The 26,023-nt window shown below is 38.8% G+C and overlaps 1 protein-coding gene across 6 annotated transcripts in view; it reads right to left on the minus strand.

Moving 5' to 3' along the window:
• Positions 1-26,023, minus strand: part of Gria4 (glutamate ionotropic receptor AMPA type subunit 4) — a 390,107-nt gene that overhangs the window by 128,674 nt on the left and 235,410 nt on the right. For all 6 annotated transcript variants that reach the window (XM_004652938.2, XM_004652937.2, XM_045145193.1 and 3 more), the window contains exon 5: positions 5,941-6,125. In XM_004652938.2, the coding sequence (XP_004652995.1) occupies positions 5,941-6,125 (185 nt within the window). The remainder of the gene's footprint in view (positions 1-5,940; positions 6,126-26,023) is intronic.

Genomic DNA, 26,023 nt, shown 5'->3' on the forward strand with positions numbered 1-26,023 from the left:
AAAATTAACTGTTGTTTAAGATTCTGGAATCAAACAGTTCTAAGGAGCTAGAAACAGGTTTGGAACTCTCCTGAAGTTTGAAACAGATATTTATGGAGAGAAAATAGAAGTGATGTGAGAAGCAGCTAACAGTGTGATGTTCATCCCACGTGAAGGCGCTGTCTGTGGTTGGCTGACCTCAGTTGCTGAGATTGACAAGGTGCAGCTATTTGCTTTTATGCTGTAGCTCATCACCTAGAGAGTCAGGTGCAGAGCTGTCCTCAGGCTTAGACTTCATTTAATATTCTGATGCTCATGTTTTGAAATGTTTGAGTGACTACATGGCTACCTGCTATTTAAAATAGCAATGCATTCATAAGTACTGATTAGCTTATGACATAAAGTTAATTTGGAAAACACAGAAGAAACAATGTATTCCTAACCACAGTTGTCCATTAATATTTTGAAAGAATACTGTATGAGCTATTTCCACTATGCTGTTGTAAAATTACACAAATTAGAATATCAAGGGTAGGATAATTGACAGCATGCCAGCATAATGTGATGTGTGCTGGTCCTTACAGAAATTTTATGTGCATCTCCTTAATCTTCAATGTATCAATTTCAACATCTTCTGAGAGGTTACTTTTTAATATATATATTTTTATAGACAAATTCTATATTTATAGACAACAAACCATTGTCTTTCCTCCCCCCCCCATTTTCCCCTTCATAACTGCTCTAAAAGACAAAGTAGCATTTATTTACTTAGTATTTTATTTTTTAACTTTTAAAGTTTTATCCAAACAAATTTTATTGATGTAATAATTTTTGTGGTTTAAACCATCTTCCCTGGGCTCATGTAGTTGAACTCTTTTTTTTTAATTTTTTATTTTTATTTATTTGAGAGCGATAGACACAGAGAGAAAGACAGATAGCGGGAGAGAGACAGAATGGGCGCACCAGGGCTTTCAAGCCTCTGCAAACGAACTCCAGACACGTGCGCCCCCTTGTGCATCTGGCTAACGTGGGACCTGGGGAACCGAGCCTCTAACCGGGGTCCTTAGGCTTCACAGGCAAGCGCTTAACCGCTAAGCCATCTCTCCAGCCCTAGTTGAACTCTTGATCACTAGCTGGAGGCACTGTTTGGGAAAGCTTTGGAACCTCTTGGAGGTTGAGCCTTGCTGAAGCAAGTGGGCTGCTAAATGGGCCCTGAGGTTTTATAGCTTGGTCCCACTTTCTGTTCATCCTCTGCTTCCTGCTAATGTGACTAACTGCCTTTTCTCCCCTGCTACTACATCTTCCTTGCCATGAAACTTCCTTTTGAAACTGGAACTTTGAAAGCTAAACCCTTCCTTTAAGTTGCTCTGGGTTAAATACTTGTTCACAGCAAGAAGTTCAGTTCTACACATGCATATTTTTAAGAATCAAATGGCCATGTTTAGTTGCATTTACATTGTGTGTTATCAACTCAGGATATTTAGATTGGCTATCATACCACATTTTGATGAGGACATTCAAAATCCCCTTCCAGCTCTTTTGAGTTATATGATCAATTTTGTTAATTGTAGTCACCCTTCTGTGTAACAGACCACCAGAATTTATTCCTCTTATCTCGCTATAAGTTTGTATCCTTTAGTCAATGTCTTCTCATCTCCTCCCTTGTACTTCCCTACTCAGTCTCTGATGATAACTTCAAAAATGCTTCAACTGACTCTAAAATTTCTCTCTAAGGTTATATTAACTAATGAACATATATTTTGAAATATAGGGGAATTGTTGAAACAATAGGGGCATGCACAAATTCTTGACAATATTTGGTTTAACTCTCTTTTTTGAATGATTTAAGAGTAAATCCAAAAGCTGGGATGAAGGTTAGTGGCAGAGTGTTGACAAACAAGTGGAAGCCTTTAGGCTCGGTCCCCCACTCACACAATAAAAGACACAGCAGAGAAAACCAGAAAACATTTGCTGAACAGAAGAGATAATTCAGGTGGTGTGATGGTTTGATTCAGGTGTCCACATAAATTTAGGTGATCTGAATGCTAGATTCCCAGCTGATGGAGATTTGGGGATTAATGCCTCCTGGAGGCAGTGTATTGTTGGGAGTGGGCTTATGGGTATTTTAGCCAGTTTCCCCTTGCCAGTGTTTGGCACACTCTCCTGTTGATGTTGTCCACCTTATGTTGGCCAGGAGGTGGTGTCCACCCTCTGCTCATGCCATTGTTTCCCCCAGCCATCATGGAACTTACTATCAAGTCTGTAAGCAAAAAATAAGCCCCCTTACCCCCTAAAGCTGCTTTTGGTCATGTAAAATCTGCCAGCAATGCGAACCTGACTGCAATAGTTGGTAAAATTCAACCCACAGAATCCACAATAAAAGCTGAGGACAGTCACATATTCTGTTTTTTTTTTCAAATATTTTACTTTTATCTATTTATGAGAGAGAGGGGGAGGGGGGGTGGGAGGGAGGGAGGGAGGGAGGGAGGGAGATAGAGAGAGAGAGAGAGAGAGAGAGAGAGAGAGAGAGAGAGAGAGAGAGAGATATTTAAGAATGGGTGTACCAGGGCCTCCAGCCCCTGCAGATGAACTCCAGACGCATAGACTACCAGGTGCATCTGGCTTATGTAGGTTCTGGAAAACTGAACCTGGCTCCTTGGGTTTTGCAGAAAAGCACCTTATCCACTAAGCCATCTCTCCAGGTCCAGAGTCACATGCTCTTGTTTTCTTTTCTTTTTTTTTTTAATATTTTATTTATTTATTTGAGAAAGAAAGAGGGAGAGGGAGAGAGAGCGAGAGTGAGAAAGAGAGAGAACATGCCAGGGCCTCCATTACAAATGAACTCCAGATGTATGCATTCCCTTGTGTATCTGGTTTACATGGGTCCTGGAGAATCAAACCAGGGTCCTTAGGTTTCCCAGGCAATCGCCTTAACCTCTAAGCCATCTCTCCAGCCCAACAGACACATATTCTTGTAATAGCATTGCTGGGGATGTGGAAATTGTTTATCAATAGTGTCTGCTGGTCAGTTAGTCTAGACTATTTGGCGCATTCCAGGCTAGTAAAAGACCCTGTCTCAAAAAAGGTAGATAATGTAGACTACTGACCAGAACACAATTCAGCACATCCAACATTCTTCATTATACAAGCATACTTTATGACAATTTGAATTTCTTGAAAGGTGTTTCTTGGGTGATACAAAACTGTGAGAAAGAGCCACACATATATAAAAAAGGAGAAGCATAGCTGGACAACCACCATATAAAAAGTTCTATAAAAGAGTCCCATCCCACCCTGAGCAGATGTAAGCAGGTAGTGGTTGATGGTGGTTGGTGGAGGGACACTTTCTTCAGTTGTGCAGCCCTTGTAAGGTGCACATGCTTCTGTAAACCACCCTGATGAAACTCACTGTGTCATAAAAATAAAAACGAGGAGGTGAATATAATTCAAGCATATTATGTACATGCATGAGATATCACAATGAAAGCAATTATTATGTATAACTAGTATATGCCAATAAAAACATTGAAAGTTCCTCTAAAAAAAGTGGACAGGGCTGGAGAGATGGCTTAGCAGTTAAGGCAATTAGCTGCAAAGCCTAAGGACCCAGGTTCAACACCCCAGGGCCCACTCTCTCTTTCTGTATCTCTCTCTCTCACACACAAAAATAATATAAAAGTGGACAGCACTGAGAGATGATGACTGAAGTTGTCCTTTTGCCTCCAGGTACATGCCCACACATGTGAATGTGCATGGACTTATATGTGCATGGTATGTACACAAATACACACACATGCATCCCCACAAAACGTATACAACACACAAAATTGATTTCGCTTAGCACTATAAGAAATTAAAATACTGATATCACAGTGACTGCTATTACATTTTTGAGATATCTACTTGAGACAAAGGTCTTTTATCAGTCTTTTATTTCTATGCACTCATGATAGAAAAAAAAAATCTTTAGGATTTAGCAAAAAGAACAGAAAAGCTAGACACTTAAGTTTCTAATTTCTTTGAAATGACAAAAAAAAAAAAAAAAGAGTGCATTTCTCTTTGTGGAGCTCATTTAAGGCTCATTGTGCATTTATCCAAAGCCCCCAAGTGTGTCGATTTTCTCCTTAGAAGCCAGCTAACCCTCTAAATGGCCAGTGCGCTTTGGGCAGTCAAGTGCCTCCTCCAGCTTCGGTCTTTAAGCACAGGTGCTAAGTGGAGTGTCCTTCTGAGACTTATCCTCTGACAGGAACTTGGCAGTTGTTAGAACTGGCTGCTCTGTGGGATTCAGTGTGAATTATTTACAAAGCTTCTGTTGTTCAGGTAAGAAAAAAAAAAGTCAAACTCTCAATATGGGTGCAGAAGTGGGAGGGAGAGAGAAGGGGACTGGAGCTGAAGTGGCTGCGCTGCTTAAGAAATTTGTTATGAAATGCCCATTCATGTTTTCCTTTATCACGAATAGCTAAAACCTTAATGATTCTTTGGACTCGCTCCAGAATAAGACTGAATGATGTATAGGTTTAGCATTAATATTCTCAAAATAATACATACCTATTTCTTCAGTGAGCTGCTTTTGCTTTCATTTTCCTTTTAGAAATGGATAATAGGTAGTAGGTGTTTTCTTTTTTGTTGTTGTTTGTTTTTCAAGGTAGGGTCTCACTGTAGCCCAGGCTGACCTGAAATTCACTATGTAGTCTCAGGGTGGTCTCCAAATCATGGTGATCCTCCTACCTCTGCCACCCGAGTGCTGAGATTAAAGGTGTGCGCCACCACGCCCAGCGGCAGTAGGTGTTTAGTGAGTATAGCTTTATACCTCAGAAGTGGAGCGTGTATACTAATATATACGAATAAAGGACAGTAAGCACTAATCCAGTGCCTGTAAGGTGTTGAGGGATCTCTGAGATAATTTTCTTTTGTGTTTTTTACAAGTGAGTGCTAACGTGATTCTTGTAAAATTCTTGTAGCTCAACCTTCAAATTGAAAACTTTACTACTAAAAATCAAATCAGATGACTGTGAACTTAAATTACGCATAACAAATTAATCAACCGTAAATTACGTCAGTCTATCATGTACCAAGCTAATGTCCTGAGGATAAGTAGAAGGATGAATCGATTGAGCCACTAGATGGCGCACGCTCACTGCATTTGTGCACTCACTGCCTGCCCCAGGCACTCCTTGCACTTTTGGTTGAAGACAGATTAAAACTTGATCCACAAGGAGGGTCCATTGGGAGGGGGTAGATCATGGATGAGCCTAAACAATGGTACCAAACTGCCTGTATTTGCTGAAAAGAAAACTAATAAATTAAATAAAAAAAAAACTTGATTGGGATGTGCAGGAATCGGGAAGAGCAAATTCTATTCATTATTGGATGATATTTTCCTGTTATTCAACACAATGACAAATATCTGCTTTAGCTATTACTTCAAACTTTAAATCAAATCAACAATCCATTGGAATCTTTATTAGAGGAGTGTTTCGTTGCGAGGAGGGTTGAGAATCATCATTATGTTGATCGTTAATGTGTTCACTTTAGCAACACCATATATTGTATAAAACGTTCTACTTAACTGGATCTAATTTCATTGCTTACCTAATTTATTGTGTTATTGCTTCTGCAACGAATTCTGAGCACAAGCATTTTAAAATTCTGTAATATTTTGATGCACCAGTATTCAAAATTTATACTTGTGAATGCCAAGAAGTTATGATAACTCAGGAAGAAACCTTCTGCTGATCATAGCTTCATGCGGTATGAAAAGCAGTGTTCCTAACTCCACTGGTATCTACAAACCAAATGGCCTTTGATGATGAGACTGAATCTCACCATGGTGTTAAATCATGGCAAAGTCTCATTCCTTACATTACAAAAGATTTAGAGAATATATGGAGACAAGCCAGGTGAAGGTGAGTAATTGTGTGTAAGGCATACATGAATAATAAGAACAAATTTAGTACATACCTGTTCAAGTATGTTCTGAAGCCTTTCTATCTCGCAGTCTATTACAAATTTCTTCTCTTGCCTTCTGTCAAGTTCTTCTAGAAGTTGCCTATAGCTGACATCATTAAAATTTTCCACACATATAGCACTGACATGCCAACCATTTTGTCCTGCTTTTTCCATAATAGCTTGAAGTATTGAATATCCTATTAGGGAGAAAGGAAAAAGGTTAACCCAAGAGCATGCTCATTCCTCCTTAATGTCTTATTGCAGAGTGCACATCAGTATTTTTACACTCCATAGCATACATTAATTGTGTAGAATCTTCAAAATATGCATAGTTGCTTCAGAATTGTCTAGTGCCTTTTTTTTTTCCTTTTTTTGGGACAATAAAATCTCTTAAGCTATTGATTGAATGAAGTAGAAGTGCTATATCTTGGTTTTGTATAAGCTCTCAAAATTACTCAGTTGAAGAATATTCCATTGCAAGTAGACACACTTGGGGAAATAAAATAAAAACCAAATCTACCACCACCTGTAATCATATCAATTTCATGAACACTTGTGTTAGTTTACTCTCTAGACAGAATTCATTCTGTTCAGTTGTTTTGACTTTCCCCTTGAGCAAGGTAGAAATATTTGTAATTCAGGTATAAGAGAGAAGATGTTAGAGAAACAGCCCAGTGGTGGTTACTGAGGAGCCATCAGTGCCAGTCTCCTTTGATGTATTGGCAGATCTGTGTTGGACATGTTTTACTTATTAGTGGTGGCTGCCTAGGCAAGAGAATGGTATGGATTAGAAGTGAGTTGAGTGATCACTAGGTGAGGGGTTTGTACTCATATATAATCTAGTAGAGGAGGTGGAACTTCCAATAAATGCAATTGCATTTTTTTAAAGGGCAATGATGGTGGTACTCATTGGTTCGAGGGAAGGCTAGATTAAGTTTTTCTATATGAGAAGAGTAATCATTTGAATTGGTCCTGACGGTTGAGAAGGATCATGCAGATTTGCAAAAGTCGGGTGTTTCTTAGGTTTTTTTCCCCTTGGGAAGAGGGAATATTTTCTAGATTAGCTCTTGATGTAGTCATCCTTGTCTGTGGAAGGGGTGGGGGTGGATCATTTGGTCCAAGCACCCAAGTTAAGGTAGTAGCTGTGAATTTACAAGCCCAGCATTTTGCACATTGCTGCATCCACACTGTTTTGGCATCTTCTGCTTTCTCTAGCTCTCAGTGATGAGAAGCACAATGCCAGTCAAGAAAAGGAAAGAGAATCATCAAATCTTATAACAATTCCTTAAACAAGGTTTGGTTAGGATCAGAGCCTATTAGGCCAGTAAATTTTTCACTTTATAACCAACACAAATAAAATAGTCTAGTTCTTCTTGTAGCAAGTGTAACACTTATTTGAGCTAATTCTGTAGCAGCTGCCTACACTTTCTCCCTCCATAAGTTTTAGAGCTAGGATAGATTTCTGGGTAGACATTCAAGGCTCAAGAAGAATTCATAGTGTTTGCAAGATAAAGCACATTTGTTTGGTGCCCCAGTCAGAATGTGCATCTCTCAGGTTTGGAGACTTTGTGAGGCATGTTTTCTCATTGTCAGCATCCCAAGCATTATGATGCACAGGTAGTATTGACAGATGGGCTTGATGATGAGATCATATTTGAAATATAAATTACCTGATATCCTGCCAAATGAAATACTGTGGCAGAATGGATTCATTTCTATCTAAATGAAGAAAAAAAATCTCCAAAGAGGAAGAAAGAGGGCATGTTAATTACAATAAATTTATTCTGGTATATGCACTGCTCCATTTAGTCTTTCCTTTTGTAGATAGAGCTTGCTCATAATTATCTTTTTAAATCTTAACCTAGACACCCTACCCCTAAAGTTCTGATCACTCAGGAATTTTTCCCCTACATACTGCATTGATGGCATACAGCCTTTGTGAACATGCTGTTCCAAGCCACTGATGTTATTTTTAGGTTAGGATTGGTTGGGAGCTGAGGCAGAGTTCCTTTTATTCATGTTTTTCGCACATATGATTTTTTTGTTTTGTTTTGTTTTTGGTTTTTTAAGGTAGGGTCTTGCTCTAGTTCAGGCTGACCTGGAGTTTGCTATGTAGTCTCAGGATAGCCTCCAGCTCTATGCAACCCTCCTACCTCTGCCTCCTGAATGCTGGGATTAGAGGCATGCACCACCAAACCTGGCTTTGGATTTTTTTTTTTAACTGAAAAGGAATATTTTTAAAAAATGTCAATTGACCTCTTATTTTGCCTCCTTATTTATCATCATGCCAAAATCATTCTAAAACATTTTTTCGCTTCGCTGAAGGCTGTAAAGTGACATATATGGGCCACATACATTGAGCCTGTCTTCCCACTTCTGGGATCATTACAGCTTGACTCAGTTCTCTATTTGGCTGTTTTCTCTGGTATCATGTGACTGTCAGAACTCATGTCAAGATTATGCATTAAGAGAATGTGGAGAAAAACACTTTCTAATGCAATCTGTATATTTCCCCATTCACATCATGATACTAAAAGATTTACACTAATAAAATAACATACTCCTCCATGTGCAGCATTTCATTGCCTGATTGTTCAGCTGTACAAATGACACTATAATGGGAATAAGACAAAACCTCCAAATGCAATTTTTGTTAAATGTCAGAGAAAGTCGGCCACCTGAAAAGACCCATTAATCACTGTCAGAAATAAATGGCATCTTTTCAATGCTGGGTGAAGAACACAGTTAGTTTCAGAGCCCAGCTGAAAACTTAGATTCTTTCATGAACTCTTTTATTTAAGTAGAATTTCTATTTTTTTTTGTATTTAGATTTAAGTATCTTATTTATTTACCATGATAGCTGTAGATATTATTGTAACTAGGAAAGAATAATGCTATATAGTCTATGATGATCTAACTTCGTTGTTATATAAGCTAAAAAAGCATAATAATTGAAGTCATACTTTTCATATCTCTGACTATAATATATTTTTAATTGTAAAATATATGATATTAATATTATTAGCAAGTAAATGGCTAAGTTTTTAGGTAAGTATATCATGGATAACAAAGAATTCACTATTGGAACTAGTATTTTACATTTCACTTCTATTTGAAAAGATGGCTAATATTTAATTCCTTATGATTTATTATCATTACTAACAACATATTTTGTATGGATACATCATGTATTGTTCTCTTTTTCCATTCTGCTGGTGATAATTCCTTATAATTTGTGCACCCAAGGTTCTATAAGGTATATCAAGATAAGAAAAGACAGGAAACATCTCTTTACATGTAATATCTAGCAAAATTGGTAGCAAGAAAACTACCTATTATGCTATTACACAAATCAATCTATATATCACCTGAAGAAAACAAACTTTTAGGGTGATAGAGATTTATGAGAGACATAAAAATCATATTATTAGAGTATAGCAAATAATAAAACATTATTATAGTTATTCTATAATATTGTAAATTAAGATATTTTAAAACATACAATTATATCATACATGATACTATCAATTTTGCTAAATATAATGAGCATGAGGTAAGCAGTCTAGAGCAACTATATTCCCTTGCCACACATATGTCACCCATGGACAATAACCTATTTTGAATGAGAGCGCCTTGGATGTTACTGCTTACCACATAGGTTGCCCTTATATATCTACATATTTGCAAGGATTATTTAATTAAACTATTTGTGCACAAAGCAACAAGAATAAAAACAGGAGAAATTTATCTCAGGGAAGCCATAATTTTACAATGTCAGGAGTTGTCCAGGTGAGTGTGTCTTAGAAGCCAGGAATCTAGAAAGGGGCCATGGGAGGGAGGGAGGGACAGAAGAGATTTTAGGGGTTTAGTAGTAGAATAAATGTGATCTGAAAGTAGCAGAGGGGAGTGATGTGGGAAAACCAGGGCTGGCCTATGGATGGTGAGAGGAGAGGGCATGGGAGACTGACAAAAACTAAGAATAAATGAAAATAAAATATGGTAACTTACTACTATATATGCCAAATAAAATGTAATAGAAAAGAATTTGCATGAAGCTATCCTAAATAGGTAGCTTGAACTACACCTCAAAGCTATGGGTTATTAATAAAGAGGATCCCAAACAATATAGGCTATTGCCACTGTGTTTGGTTGCTCACCAAAACCAGTTGCTAATTCCCTATTGCTGAGCATTCCACACACTTGCATTGCAGTACATAGAGAAATAAGGCTGGAAGTGAGCTGGAAGCCTCTTCATTGCTGGCTAGCTTTCTTAGTGCCTAAAGGTGCTATGCAGGTTGTGGAGGGAGAAAAGCCAGCAACAGTCTTAACCAACTGTGCACATTGTGTGTTCCATAAGTGACCTTCCCGGTAAGATGTACCCAGCTGGTGCAGTAGTTGTCTGACTCTTTAGATGGTAACTTACAGCTTTCAGAATGGATTTGCAGTCAACTCCACAGAAAGGACTGAATTCCTGCTACTGTTAACTTGATCAAAAGCTCATAGCTAGGAGGTGACAGGCCCTAGGGGGCAATCTATTATTGTTGTTTTGCTAAATGGACATGATGTGAAACTGCCTTCTAAATATTTTGGTTAATACCCTAGATAAGTGCCACTTTCAGCTTTGGCCAGAGAGCTTGCTTTTTATAAAGATGGTAGCTAATGAAGAGTCATTACTGGTCAAAGTTCTAAGAATAAGGGTCTGTTGAGTGCTCTGTCCTAAATAGGACATCTTCATTGCCTCTCTGATGCTCAGGGAACATTGTGGAAGAGAGGAAGGAAGGAATGTATGAGTCATATGGGGAGCAGTGCTATGGAACGCTACCTTCCAGATATGAAATTACCATCACTTTCATATACGCACAGTGGCTACCCTTCACTTCACAAAATCTGTACAGAATTGGGTCCATCAACATTCTGTCCTGAATAGTAGAGGAGCTCATGAGGTGCTACCCCTTTTTGAAGTTATTGGCAGTTGATGGTTTCTTAGGGATAGGTAGATGTATTCTTAGATGGTATAGCCAAAACAAGCTGTTCATGCTCTAGTAAATAACCACCAACCATGCAAACAACCATAATTAAACTCAATATCAAACTCATTCTCTCTCTCTCTCTCTCTCTCTCTCTCTCTCTTTCTCTCTCTCTCTCACACACACACACACACACACACACACACACACACATCACAGTAGAAGTGGTGCTAGTTTGGAAGAAGAAGAGGTCCAGAGAGAAGAGGAGGGCTCAAGACAATAGGTGAAAACAATCAAAGCATATTACATAAATATATATAACTTGTCAATAAATAAAATAAATAAAAATAAATAGAATTTGATGCAAAAAATCAAAACAAAAGCAACTATCATTTGGGCAAGGATGATAAAATGCCTGCTGTGTTTGTCAATGGGTCATTGGTTCACTCACTATGACCAGGCAAAGTAATGCTGATCTAGAATTCATGTACTCAAGTAATGAAAAAAAAAATGAGGAGAACATGTGAAGATGAATAAGAAGTTATGAAGGAATATGGTCAGAAGAACAAAGCCACGAGAAGTCTATGGCATTTATTGAGGATAGGATAGAGAAGTACTGAAATTATCAGAACAAGTTTCAGAGAAAGAACTGGATCTTTCCTATAGGGTCTTACTGAGTTTGGAAAGATGTAATAAAAGGGAAATGGCTGCAGCTTGTCCCCACTCAACTGCAGACAACTCTCATTGGTTTATAAGCTGCTCTGCAGGAATCTGCTATACTTCATTGATTTCTTTGGTCTAGCACTAAACTAGTGATCTTGAGGAAAAGGATGCCCATATTGAAAGTCGGCTTCATGCTGTATGTCCATTGGACTGAGTGATAGAGATGACGACAGTTCTGAAATCCTCACTGAATTTAATCTCACTGTGCTAGAACTAGCATAGATTTTTCACTCATTTAGTTTGTACTCTTGTCAAAGAAGTTTAGTACTTAAATAACACATTCAAAGGTCACACTCTGTATTCTAAGGTCTCAGCTCACAGAAGGAAAAACCAACATGGTTGCGTGTTTACACTTATCAGTAAGTGAAGACCATAGTGAAATAAACAATGGTTTCTTTCACTGCATAGTTTGAGGTGGTCCATGTAAACCTGAAATAAAAATACAGGATTGAGTGTTTCTCCTTTTCCACAAATAATTGAGTAAAAGTATACCTATCTTCAATGATGGTTTGAAAACCACTTTCAAAAGTGGTCATCTGGAGGTGGGGCAGATTTTTTCCAAAGGTATCTTGCATTTTATCACACTAACATCTTTGTTTCTGCTCCTTACACTGCTTATTCATGAATAGTTCAAATGACACCTTAAAAAAAAAGCACTTGACACATTAAATTTTCAAAGCATTGGAGCAGAACCTTTAAGTTGTTTCTCACTAGCAATATTTCCTTTCATTCAGAGCAATGAGATGTTAACTCCTGAATGTGGATACATTTTCTCACATCTTGTTCATCTTGGTATGGCTCTGGGAGTAGACCAACAGACTGTGCAGAAACCCCAGAATATGCCTTTGTTTTACCAATTAACCCTTCATAGCACTGCTGAATGTCTCCATACATGATGAATGGGATCGAAAGGTAAAAGGAATTTAAGTCTCCAACTTAGTGAAATTGGCTATTTCTCATATACTAGCTATCCATTTCACTAAGTCAGAGAAATTGATCTCAACTTATTTTCATGTTTGCCAAATCAAATTTCTCCGCCAGTTGTAACTGAACCCAGGCTTAATTGGTGCAGATAAAAAGTAAGTATTTGCAGCTTTTCAATGAGGATTCATATGGATCACGCACCTTCTGGAAGGGCTGCTTATCATTTTTCTCTTATTTTTCTAGCTCTTTTCTAAAACTGGAGCAGTGTAGAATTTTAGTTTAGTTCTTCAAATAGTTAAATCTATCAAATCATTCTCTTATTTACATAGTAGCCAAATTGATTTCTGTGAACATTTAAATTATGTCAATTCCTTTTCAATGTTCAAATGTCAATACATTTTCAATGTTTTATTTATTTATTTGCAAGAAGAGGGAGAGAAAAAGAGGGAATCAGAATGGTCTTGCCACCACAAATGAACTCTAGATACATGGGCCACTGTGGAATCAAAACTGGGCTGTCAGTCTTTGCAAACAAATGTCTTTTACTGCTGAACCATCTCCCCATCCCATCTTCTTATTAGTTTTATGACACATACTTATATGATGTGGTTGTACTTGCCCCATCTGGTTGGTGAGATAGACAAAGGACAGGTCTGAAGAGCACCATCAATATTTAAAGGAATTTGGTCCTTACTTTTCAAGTACTGTAAGAAGTGAGTGAATAATTTTGAATGTCAAACCTATTCAACATGCCAATACTTTGAGAAGGCAAGTTTTAGGAAAACAGATGTCTTCAGAGGGGACTTCCTAGCAGGGAGCATGGCCAGGGCTGTGATATGGTCCTGAAACAATGAGAGGGATGCTTGCAGAGTCCCTAATAGATCATCCATAGTTGGTAATTAATAGGCTAGTTTTCAGGAGCAACCAATTCACAAACTATACTATGGTATGCTTTGTTAACATTTGACAAGTCAAAGCAAACTCATGAGAGTCCTGAGAAGTACATATTATTCCTACCCTTTGGGTGAAGACATTTATATGATTTCTATCAAATAACATTCCACTAACTGGCAGAGCTGTGAACTGAACTCAGAACTTCTGCTGTCAAGTCCAGGGACTTTTCTCCACATCTTCTTTAGTGAGCTTAGAAGATAACATTAACAAGATGATGGAGGCTGAGTATGAAGCCTGCAAGTAATACATAGTCAGTTCCTTTCTCTCTCAAACACAGTGCATCCATCAGTATATTCTACCATTGCCACCTGTCAAACAGATGAAGAGTCTGAATGTTTCTGTCTCCTTCTATCGCCTCCACCCATCTCTATGCCAGTGGTCAGGATTAACATGATAGCAGCTTCATGGGGTTTGCAGCTCACCCTTTGCCCATTTCCCACCACACATAGCCTGGCTGTGTGAATGAGATTTGCAATGCAGTTCATGCCATTCAGAGGACAAAACTCTCCCGTTGCTTCTTTGCTGACTTGTAAGGCTACATATCTCTAACGTCCACTCTGGCTCCATTACTCTTAAATACCACCAGTAGCCTGTCCCCCTTTGCCTGTCTGTCGCCTGAAGCTTGGATCCAGAGTGCCACTTGCAAGGCGAGGTTTCTCCTTTTACTCCCTCTAGGCACTGACTTCAGATGCTTCTGCTGTCGTGAGCTTGTGCTCGGTTACCTGCTCTCCATGTTCGCCTCTCTTCTCTTGAGCTTGTGCATTCCCTTGTGATTTAACATTATCCATAACATTTATAGCATAGTCACCATTTCCCTGTAGTGTCTATTTCTTTCACTGCAATGAGGCTTTGTTGCCAGGAACTCTGTCCAGTCTGTGTAGAAGAGCACATTGCACCTGAACAGGACTCAATAAGTACTTTAAATAATTCAATTCCAAAGATATTTGAGAACAATGAATTGTTGGAAAGGTGAGGAGCAGGGAAGAGATGAATTTTTAAATCTGCTTTCTGTTATCTGGGTAGAGTGGAAATGGTAGATGAGTAAAAAGAGAAGGAAGAGAGGCAGTCTAAGTAGAGGATTAAAATTAATCAAAACCCCTTTCAGACTAATTCTGGAAAAAATTTCAGAAGACAGCAGAGTGTCGATTGCTTGTATTCCTCTTACATACTTGTTCCTTCATCTATTCAGGAACCAAGAGGATTTTTTTCTTATTGCATATAGGGAACTCCCATGAAATTTGCATTTCTGCTGGTCAAAATAGTCCTGTCAGAGACAGCAAATTTTTAACCAAGAATTTATGAACTGAAGATACATTTTAAAATTTAATTTTAATAAATAAATAAATTTTGTTTATTTATTTGAGAGAAAGAGAGAGAGAGGGAGAGAGAATGGGTGTGCCAGGGCCTCTAGCTACTGCAAAGGATCTCCAGACACAAGAATCAAACTTGGGTCCTTAGACTTTGCAAGCAATCACCTTAACCACTAAGCCATCTCTCCAGCCTATGATAATTTTTTTTTTTTGCATTTTTAAATTAGTTTTCTATTCAGCAAATACAGGCAGTTTGGTATCATTATTAGCCTCATTTGTGACCTACCCCCTCCCCATTGGCCCCTCCTTGTTGAGGTATATGGGTCATGCATTGTGGAGTTAGCCCACAGTTATTGGTATGATAAATGTCTCTGCATATCTTGACCCAACATGTGGCTCTGACATTCTTTCCGCCCCCTCTGCAAAATTTCCCTGAGCCATGTTGGGTTCATTTTTGGTCTGCTTCAGTGATGAGGTGTTGGGAGACTCTGAGGCTCTGGCTGTCTGATTTGGTAGGAGTTGATTTTTCTCTGTGTTGGTCTCCTTCCCCCTTGTGCTGGTATCCGGTTCATCAGGAAAACAGCACCCTTGCTTGTTTCTCCAATTTTTCTTAGTTTCAGTCGGGTTCCTTTTGAGGTATGTTGGGGTGGCTCTCTCCTTAGGATCTGCATCTATCTTTCTTTCCCTGGGATTTGCAGCACAGCTAGGCGGTGGCCATCTTGGCCGGAAGTCCACCTATGATAATTTTAAGTGCTATTAAGAAGGCCCAAACTTCATTAACTTGTAAATTCCATATTAGGCCCTAAAACAATGTGATACATAACTGAACAAAGGATGGGGATAAGTTGTGGACGCCTAGAGCCCTGCATGCCCCAGCCTCAAGTGATCCTGGAGCCGTTTCTGAACATTACTCCACAGTTTACATTGTTAGTTTTTATTGCAACCATCTTGTCATTAATAAGAGTTAAATAAGGTGCCAAATATCAGCATTACAGTGTTAAATTCATTCCACAAAGAGCTCCGTTTAAAATGATTAAAATCAAATGCTTTCAGCTCATATAAACAAAAATTGAGGTGAACTGAATTGACCCTGGAAAATTGGTGGAGCTAGGTAGCCACACTTTACATTGAATTATGGTTCTTAAAGGACCAATTAATTTATTCCCCACAATGTGAATGTTTGAGCCCAACAGATCTCATTAATTTATCATGAAAATAATCACTAACAACAAAACACAGAAGTGTTACACAACATATTAAATATCAATAATATTCACATGCCAAACTGGGTAAATAATATTAATTTGTATTTGTCTTTTATGCACAAAGCCAAAACCATTCATCTTGGTTGATTTGAAAGTGATATTTTAAAATGTTACTTTTGTCTCTTCTTTTGAGCAGGAGTAAGAGTACATAATTTCCTTGTGATGATTCTGGGGAAAGGATTTGCATACAATTATAGGGATAATTTCTGCTCCTAGCAGGGACAGATACAGGATAAAGAAAGTATTCACCATATGATTAGCCTAATTTTTATATCCCACTGAGGCCAGCTCAATTCTAAGACATAATTGTAAACTCGTGTCAGTGGCTGAGGGTGAATACATTTGATTACACATTACTGAATTTCTTTAGTGGGGAAATGGCACTGAGGTGATCATGTAAATCCAGATTGATTTCTTGAAGAGCATATGAGGTGACAAGTGATGGGCTCCATGGTCAGCTCAGTTACTACTTTCAGCTGTGAAATTTGTGCTTCTTATTTCCTTTTGTTCTGAGGTAGGTTATTTGACTTCCTTAATTTCCACTTTTAGCTTTCTACATGACCAAGATATTGAATCTAGATTTTATCAGTTAGGGTACTTTTTGCTAGAGCTGTTGGTAAAACTGGCTTCATTCCCTATGACAGAGTGAACTTGAAACACTCTTGTCTGAGGGAAATATTTCACAGATCCTTAATCAGAAAGGCAATATAACCCTACAAATTTGGGAGAATCACAATGTGTAAATCACGTGTGTGTGTGTGTGTGTGTGTGTGTGTGCGCGTGTGTGTGTGTGTGTGTGTGTGTGTGTGTGTGTGTGTGTTAAAAGTGATAGGAGACAGAAACTGGCTGGGCAGCTTAGGGGTGACCAACCACAAAGTGAATGAATTTCTCTTGACTAAGTTTTGGAAAAGAACTACAAGTTCTACAAGGGGAAAATCTAGGTCATTTCACTTTACTGTTGGTCAGAAATGTCAGAGGATCTGGCCCTTCTTTATCTCAGGCCCACTTAGGGAGTCCTTCTATGACCTTCCTGGAGAGTACCAAAATTCCTGACTGCAGACTCCTGGCATCAGAAGCAAACTGACTAAACCAGCCACCCATCCATGGGGCCCATAAAAACCTGGAAACCTGGTCCTCGTCATGTAGCCACTCTGCATCAAAATCCCATATTCGAGTCTGGAGGTGAGTTTCTCAACCCCATCTTGCTTCCCCGGGCAAGAGATCCAACTTGCTTTCTTCTCTTATGTTCTAGGCTTAGCTCCCTCCCTAGCCTTCTCTTTTTCCTCCTAAAGTTTTGAGCTATAATAAAATCTTTCTGAACCTTATCTTCTGGTCTATGGATTTTATTTTATTTATTTATTTATCTTTGAATTTCTAAGACAAGGAACTGGGAACATCCCAAATTATTGGTGCTTTGGCATAGGAGGAACCCAAAATTCCTGTAACATTTTTTGGTGGTCAGAGGTAAGTGTTCTCCTGATCCCTGCCTTTCTCATGGCAGGAGACATGATCTGTTCTCTCCCATCTCCACTTTCTTTTCTTTTTTTTTTAAATTATTTATTTATTTATTTGAGAGCGAAAGACACAGAGAGAAAGACAGATAGAGGGAGAGAGAGCATGGGCACGCCAGGGCCTCCAGCCTCTGCAAATGAACTCCAGACGCGTGCGCCCCCTTGTGCATCTGGCTAACGTGGGACCTGGGGAACCGAGCCTCGAACCGGGGTCCTTAGGCTTCACAGGCAAGTGCTTAACCGCTAAGCCATCTCTCCAGCCCTCCACTTTCTTTTCTGGGCAACTCTCCCCCACTTGTAAACTGGGGTCATTTAGAACTTGGTAGATTTGGGAAATTCCTCTGGGAGGCATATATTAAAACTTTTGTTTTCTCTTTCCACCTGCTTGAAAAGCCAATAACAACATGTAAATGTCGTGTATAAAATATGAACTGAGTTTTGTCAGGAGATATTTTGTGTTGGGTCATTGGGACGTTGACCTGAGTTTTAAATACTAACTAGCAATGCTAGTCTGCAGAATGCTGATGGGTCTAAGATCACTGTGCTGGTTTGTGTCTGTAGCAGTGCTACAGGGCAAAGATTCAAATAGTGCGGGCAGATGGGCTCAGGTTGGCTGGACTCCATGTGGGGCTTTGCCCAGCGGGATAGCCCTTGAGGTGCACAGACACAGCAAGGCTGTGACCCAAAATAAGTTGCAAGCAGCATCAAGATGGTGACAAGAGAGACCGACAGGCTGGGACCCTGCAACTGTGACCTACTTACTATGCAGATCTAGACTAGAAAATCTAACATAGACTAGAGATTATGAATTTAAGGTAAAGGATCAAGAAAAGCTCTGGGAAAATATAAGAAGCTCAAACTGTGAGGATTCTAGGACCCTCATTGCTCATGTTTACATCAGAAATTATCAGACTTCCCCAATACCTAAGGCCTAATAGTTACTCCAGAGGTTTTGATGATGGTTACTGTGTGGACAGGCTAAGATCAACCAGGTAAAATTCAGAAAGAGGTCAATCATTAGGTGTTGTTATAGGATCACAATGGTAAAGAGTGGCTCACATCCATAGACTGCTGCCCTATCATTGCCAGTGAAGTCAAGGATACAGGGCAATCTCAGTCAACATTGGTAATGGGTGACTAAATCCAAGGGTCTTATTTTCCCTTGTGGCCACACTTAGGGAGAAATTAAGGAGGCTCTGGAGAACACTGTGGGGCAAAAGATGAAATGGATTTGGAAAATGTTCCAGTATATCTTTGGTGTCTTATAGATAGGTAGTTATATGTCTTTAACAAAGCTTTTCCTAGACTGTATCACTACCTACTGGTAGGTCTTTGGCTCAAAGACCTTCAAAAAGAAGTGTCTTAGGGCTGGTGAAATGGCTTAACAGTTAAAGCATTTGCTGTGAAGTGTAAGAACCCCAGTTTGATTCCCGAGGATCCACGTAAGCCAGATGCACAAGGCACATATGTCTGGAGTTTGTTTGCAGTGGCTAGGGGCCCTGGCATATCCATTCTCTCTATCTGCCTCTTTCTCTCTCTCTCTCTCTCTGTCTCTAAAATAAATAAATAAATATCTATATCTATCTATCTATCTATCAGTCATCCTCATAATCTATCATCTATCTAACAAAGAAGTGTTTTATATTCTTCTGCACTCAACCCTGGCCTGAATATAGCTAGATTATAGGGAGAAATGGTCTCTAGAAGGAAGTTTTAGTTTTTTATTTTAAATCAATTAAAAAAAAATTTTTGAGGTAGGGTCTTACTCTAGCTCAGGCTGACCTGGAATTCACTATGTAGTCTCCGGTTGGCCTCGAACTCATGGCGATCCTCCTACATCTGCCTCCGAAGTGCTGGGATTAAAGGAGTGCGCCACCACACCTGGCAGGAAGTTTTAGTTTTCACATGATTTTACAATTAGACTTGTTCTGTAGAAAGACAGGGAAGTGGTCTGAAGTGCCTCATATACAGGCATTCTTTGCTTTAAGAAAAATCCAGACTATGCAGGAAGTGCAATATGGATTCAGCTCTTCTAACTGCCTCCATGTCCAGGCATGCTTCTAAAAGCCTTCAGCAGGTACAGCCACTCCTAGGACAGAAAGATGCTGCTCTGCCTTCCTGTTCTTCTTACCCCAAGGACCCAAAGCACGCTGCGAGAATAATAGGATATGTGTGATATGAAAGCCAATGCGGGGATTTGGGAGCAAGAATGGAACCAGCAAGAGGGAGGTGAAGATGAGAGAGAGTAATGCAGACAGCAATGAGGGATGAATAAAATGAAAGTATGAAGATGTATGTGTATGAAGATGCCAGAGTAGAATCATTACTTTCCTGCTAACAAAAAACATGAATTAGAGGTCTGGGGAGATGACTCTGTGTATGAGCACTTGATGTCTAAGCATGCAGGCCTGAGTTCAATCATCAGCACACACATAAAAAGCCATACATGGCTAAGCATGATTATAATATCCATACTGAGGGGCAGGGGTGGAGACAAGGGGATCACTGGGACCTCTGGATAGCCAGCTTAATGGAACAAAAAGGCAGGGGGGCTCTAGGTTCAGTGAAAGACTTTTCTCAGGGAATTAAGACAGGAAGACAGTAGAGGAGGACACCAGACAGCCTCTCCCTGCTTCCATGTGCAGGTACATAAGGTACACACATCTGATAACATGAGCATGCAACACACATACACACCACACAAATTCGAAAATGAATTATATAATAATGTATAACACAACACCCTGCAATATAAGAAACAGAAATATATTCTTAATTCTATATTTGACTACTAGACATGTATTCAGTCACTTTTCTCAGAAACTAGAGATGCCTTGAGACTCCCTCCTCTTAACACATCAGTAAAATCCATCCCAAATATTTCCTGTCAAATATAACAATGTAGACACTTCCCACATGATTCTGTACTTCTTTGCTTGCTCCTCCATTGTCATTCATTGCATGTTTACTGGGGCTGACTGCATGCAGATGCAGAACTCCAAAAAACAGGAAGAAGTGTCCACCATCCTGGAGATTGCACTCCAGTGGCCCAGGCTGACAATAAGTAGATATACCCATGTTTGTGTAGTATAATGACAAAGGATGATAAGTGTTATGAAGAAAGATTAAGGAAGAATGGGGTAGGAATGACAGGGGGCTTTATTGAGATGAGTGTACCTTATTAACCCAGGCTCTCACCACCACTCTTAGTCTGCATAGTCTGCTCATGCTGTTGATTGTTGGCTCTCAAACAAGCCATATTCTGTCTCTGCTCTAACAGCTGCTTCCACAAGCTCAATGTCTTTCCCCCATATTCACTGACAATATCCACCCTTTGCTTAGCCTCAGCTTCAGGCCATTCTAGAAATCATCTTTAATTTCTTCTATATAGAGTGATTTTTTTTTAATTTTCAGATGTCCCTAGTTGTTTATGATATATGAATGGGTGTTCATGATACCTTGAATTCATTTATTTATAGTTTCTATCTGACACTTTTACAATGAGCCAGCTACTTATTTCCAGGTTGTTGAACTATAGTAATTGTGAAAGCTGGTTTGTGTAAGAAGTTTTGTTCAAGTATGAGAATTCTGCTTCACTAGTTTTTCTTCAAGGGGTGGACAATCAATACATGTGCAATAGATCAAACTGATGACAAGAGTGACATTCCTGCCTTTTGTCCCCTCATTTGATCCAGCTTAATAGTGTTAGTATGAGACAATGATAATAATAACAATAACAGCTAATAATTATGGAAGGTCTGCATAGTCTGTTGTAGATATTGTATTCAGTGGTCTATGGGGCAGGTTTTAGATTTTTTAAAATATATTTTATTTATTTATTTACTTGAGATACAGAGAAAGAGGGAGGGAGGGAGGGAGAGAGGGAAGGAGGGACGGAAAGAGAGAGAGAGAGAGAGAGAGAGAGAGAGAGAGAGAGAGAGAGAATGAATATGTGTGCCAGGGCCTCCAGCCACTGCAAACAAACTCCAGATGCATGTGCCTCCTTGTGCATCTGGTTTACCTGGGTCCTAGGGAATTGGAACAGGGGTCCTTTGGCTTTGCAGGCAAATGCTTTAATTGCTAAATCATCTCTCTAGTCCTGGTGTTAGTTTTATTATTTTCCTTTTATATAAAGGAAACTGATCATAAAGAAGGTAAGTTCTGGGCCAAGATAATTTATCTATTAATTGGAAAAAACTCATTCTGCCTGACATTAGAACTGTTTTTTTATTCTCTATGATATGCCCTGTAATACAATGAAAGTGTAATTTCATTCCATTTGGGTTAATTTTCTTTCCCTATTAAGGATTCACTTTTGACCCAGAAAGATTCCTCACCATAAAGCCCTCCTAGGCACATCTGTTACTCCTCCTCCTTACAGAGAATAGCCTGTGGATGCAGCCTGTGGTCCCATTTTGTTAACGATGTTATCTCTGAAACTGCTAAGGCTATGCCATTGACTGCCTTTTCTCTGCAGGACATCAAACGTTAAATCTAGAATTAGGTCAACTTTTGTCAAAAGCTTTTGAATTATGACTTAGATCTATCTGTTTGCCTAAATTTTTCCCCTCTAGAAAAAAAAATGGGAAACCTCACAAGACCATTTTATAAAATAAACTTGAATCACAATATGGAATGGCTTGTCACTGCAGAGTTTAATGTAAGCAAGAGTTTTCTGGATAGAAAATGCAGCAAACCCAAAAAGTAATTGTATTTCCAATTAGAAGAAGTTTTTCCTAAACATTATTGTAGGTAAGAAAATACTTGTCTATAATTTTATGATTGTAACAAATCTGACACAAATGTGTTTTGTTAGGAAAAAGGTGAGATCACACCATTTGCCATCAATTATTTATATTCTTCAAACTCAGTAAGTCAATGTCTCTGTTGCTTTCTGGATCAACTTTTACTATGTGTGCCATTGATACCTTGGCTGGAAGATCTCAAGGGTTATTTTGTTGAAATATTAAGTCACTGTCAAAAACTGTACTGGTTAATTTGATTTTATGCATATTTAGTAAGGCAGTATGAACACACAAAATTAGGTTTGAATCTTAGAAATTTTGTTATGCAAATGCCTTAAGAACCTTACATTCTAGCATGAAATCCTAGGGTTATTTAAAAAAACTAATTATGATTACGGAGTGACATATTTTATTTTCTTTTTTATTCATTTATTTTTTGGTGTGTTTATGATGTGTATGTTCATTTGTGTAAGTGCAGGCATTCATGTGCCACTTTGTAAGTGTGGATGTCAGACGGTAACTTTCTCTCATTGGTCCCTTGCTTGCCACCTCATTACAGTCAGTGTCTCTCTCACTGCTGTGTTCACCAGGCTAGCTGGCCCTGAGGCTTCTGGGAAATTCTTCCATCTGCCTCCTGTCTCGCTGTAGGCAACATGGGATAACAAAAGCCTTTGGACTCAAACTTAGGTACTTCTGCATGTGCATCAAGTGCTTTATCTGTCAGGCTATGTCTCCAGCCCCTAAAGTTAGATATTTTAATGCCTATAATGTATATGTGGTGGGGGAAAGGGAGGGATAATCATTTTTATATGAAGTACTATGGTATTACATCCATTTAGCATTACTACTGCCTTTAACCACTAGGCAATCTCTACAACCCACTTACCACTCTCTTTATATGGGGCTGGCTCAGTGGTCTTGCTTCCTTTATGCTGTGACCTCATTGTAAAGATGACTTTGGCTATACTGTTGCTACTAATCTACTTACACAGGTCCTTATTGACCTAACCTCTCCAACTGAGTCCTTCATTTCACAAGAGTCATATGCATTAAAAAATGCAGCTGTTTATTATTAAAGTAGTTGTTTCCAAGAGTTCATGCTCATGTTTTCTTAGGAACTTCTTAGGATACTGTCCCTTTGGATTCAGTTTTCATTCCCTATCCCAACCCTTGCCCTATGCTGTGACTGGAGGCTAATGACCAGGGTGGTATGCGTCTGTGCACTTAGATTTTTCAGATGGGCAAAGTTAAAGGATTCTGGTTCAACTTATCAAAAGGAAGAATGAAGCCAGGATATTCTTTTTCCATGATATCCTGCCAGGTCAACGTAAGGGTGATGGCATTCCTTTAATGGAGACCATGGTCTCTGCCATTTAGCTCTTCCATATAGCAGTGCTCTGCAAGCAATGCCATCTTCTGTTTGTCCATCCAGGCTTATAGTGGTGAAGGCTCCGTGCAGGTGATCCTCTGGGGTAGGACACATACCTGTCATTATTAGTGCCCCTAAAGTTTGTCCACATGTTAAGTTCTATTACCAAAATCTTTTGATAATTCATTTACAATGCTCCATTTCCCCCCAGCAGGCTGGAAAGTAAATGAAGGAGTTTTCATCCAGAATAGCATGCTTGGTAAAAGAGATTCCTAGGCAGATTTTATCTATGTTGTAATTTGACTTTCTTGTACATTCAAACCATCAGTGGAGACAGTTCACAACTTTCACTTTGAGTTCATTTTTAAACAGACCTAAACTCAAGCCTTATGCCCTCCTATACTTTATTATTTTTTTCAAAGGTATAAGTGTATGTGAATATCAAATTCTGTTGTACCACTTGGATAAAAAATCTTTTTTTTTTTTAAATTTTTATTTATTTATTTGAGAGCCACAGACACAGAGAGAAAGACAGATAGAGGGAGAGAGAGAGAATGGGCGCGCCAGGGATTCCAGCCTCTGCAAACGAACTCCAGACGCATGCGCCCCCTTGTGCATCTGGCTACCGTGGGACCTGGGGAACCGAGCCTCGAACCGGGGTCCTTAGGCTTCACAGGCAAGCGCTTAACCGCTAAGCCATCTCTCCAGCCCTAAAAAATCTTTATTAATTAAAATTTTCAAATAAGAAAGGTCAAACATAATAGCCTACAATGTCAGAATAGGAAAACATGAGCTGTCTTCATTTTGTGATCGTATTTTAATTTTATTGTATTCCTTTTTTAATTTAGACAAAGGCCATGCTAGAATAAATAATAAGCAAATATTTGGCATAATGCTACTGACATGATAGCATTTGTATGAAGTGGGTACAGTCAAAAAACAAAAACTATTTATCCATCCAGTTGCTGGTTCAAATAATAACTTATTGATGCAATTCATGCCAACATTAAAATTAATTTGATCAGACATTGTATAAAATTAAAGTGATTAATTTTATAAAATTTATTGAGCAAATGTATTTACCAAGTTCCATGGAGCATACTGTCCCATCTGTTTCCGTTGATAGGAACATTGGGTGGTAATAAAAAATCAACAAGGAGGGGCCATTGGGGAGGGGGTAGGTCACAGATGAGCCTAATAATGGTACCAAACTGCCTGTATGTGCTGAATAGAAAACTAATAAAAAAAGAAAGAAAGAAAGAAAGAAATCTTTGATTAACTAAAAAAATCAGAATTTCTGTAGCAGCATCTATAGAAGATGTTCTATAGTCCAGAGATAAACTGTAGAATCTGTTATTAATGTTTCTCATGTGTAAATATTTCTCCATTATGATATGGGACTTCAGAATTCACAATGAAACAATTATATAATTGTTTGGCCTAACAGAGCCAAAATTACTTTTTGGGAAGAATTCTAACTGTGCTTACAAATAACTTTGCACAGAGCGATGGTTATTGTTTTTCTGTATGCTTTGCAACATTTAATATAAAATGTTCTACTCTGCAATCGCCTCATCTGAAAACATGTGGATGCTGATGCAATGAGTAATGAAAAAAAAAATCAATGCTTTAGGCTCTCATTTAGCATACTGTAGAATCACCCACTACCTTTGCCTCAGATGCTGACAGAGAAAAAGAGATTTGGTACAATGTACTTCTCCTGTGGTTCTTCAATGCAGCCCATTCCCACATGGGTCATGGGCAGCACCAGCTTAGCTAGCCTACAGAGTTGAGCAAATGAGGCAGGCTGTGAGGAGATACTTCCTGCTTTTATTGAAGGTCTTTGTAGGCATCAACAATATTAGGCAGTTTCTGTATCTGTTTTAAACTTTCTTTTTTTTAAAATTTTTTCATTTTTGTTTTTATTTATTTATTTGAGAGTGACAGACACAGAGAGGAAGAGGCAGATAGAGACAGAGATTGAGAATGGGCGTGCTAGGGCTTCCAGCCACTGCAAACGAACTCCAGACGCCTGCGTCCCCTTGTACATCTGGCTAACATGGGTCCTGGGGAATTGAGCCTCAAACCAGGGTCCTTAGGCTTCACAGGCAAGCACTTAACCACTAAGCCATCTTTCCAGCCCTGTTTTAAACTTTCTTGAAGAAAACAATTGTTTTCTGTTTTTAGTATCCTCCAAATAAAGTCTCCCACTTAACTTTTTCTTATGACTTCATCATTAGATTGATTCTTCTTGGAGAACTGGAATAGCTATCGTTTTTTGTGGTAATGGGAATTGCATGATCAACTATTTTCAATTTTCCTACTAA

This window comes from Jaculus jaculus, chromosome 3, assembly GCF_020740685.1.
Source record: "Jaculus jaculus isolate mJacJac1 chromosome 3, mJacJac1.mat.Y.cur, whole genome shotgun sequence".
Classification (NCBI taxonomy): domain Eukaryota; kingdom Metazoa; phylum Chordata; class Mammalia; order Rodentia; family Dipodidae; genus Jaculus; species Jaculus jaculus.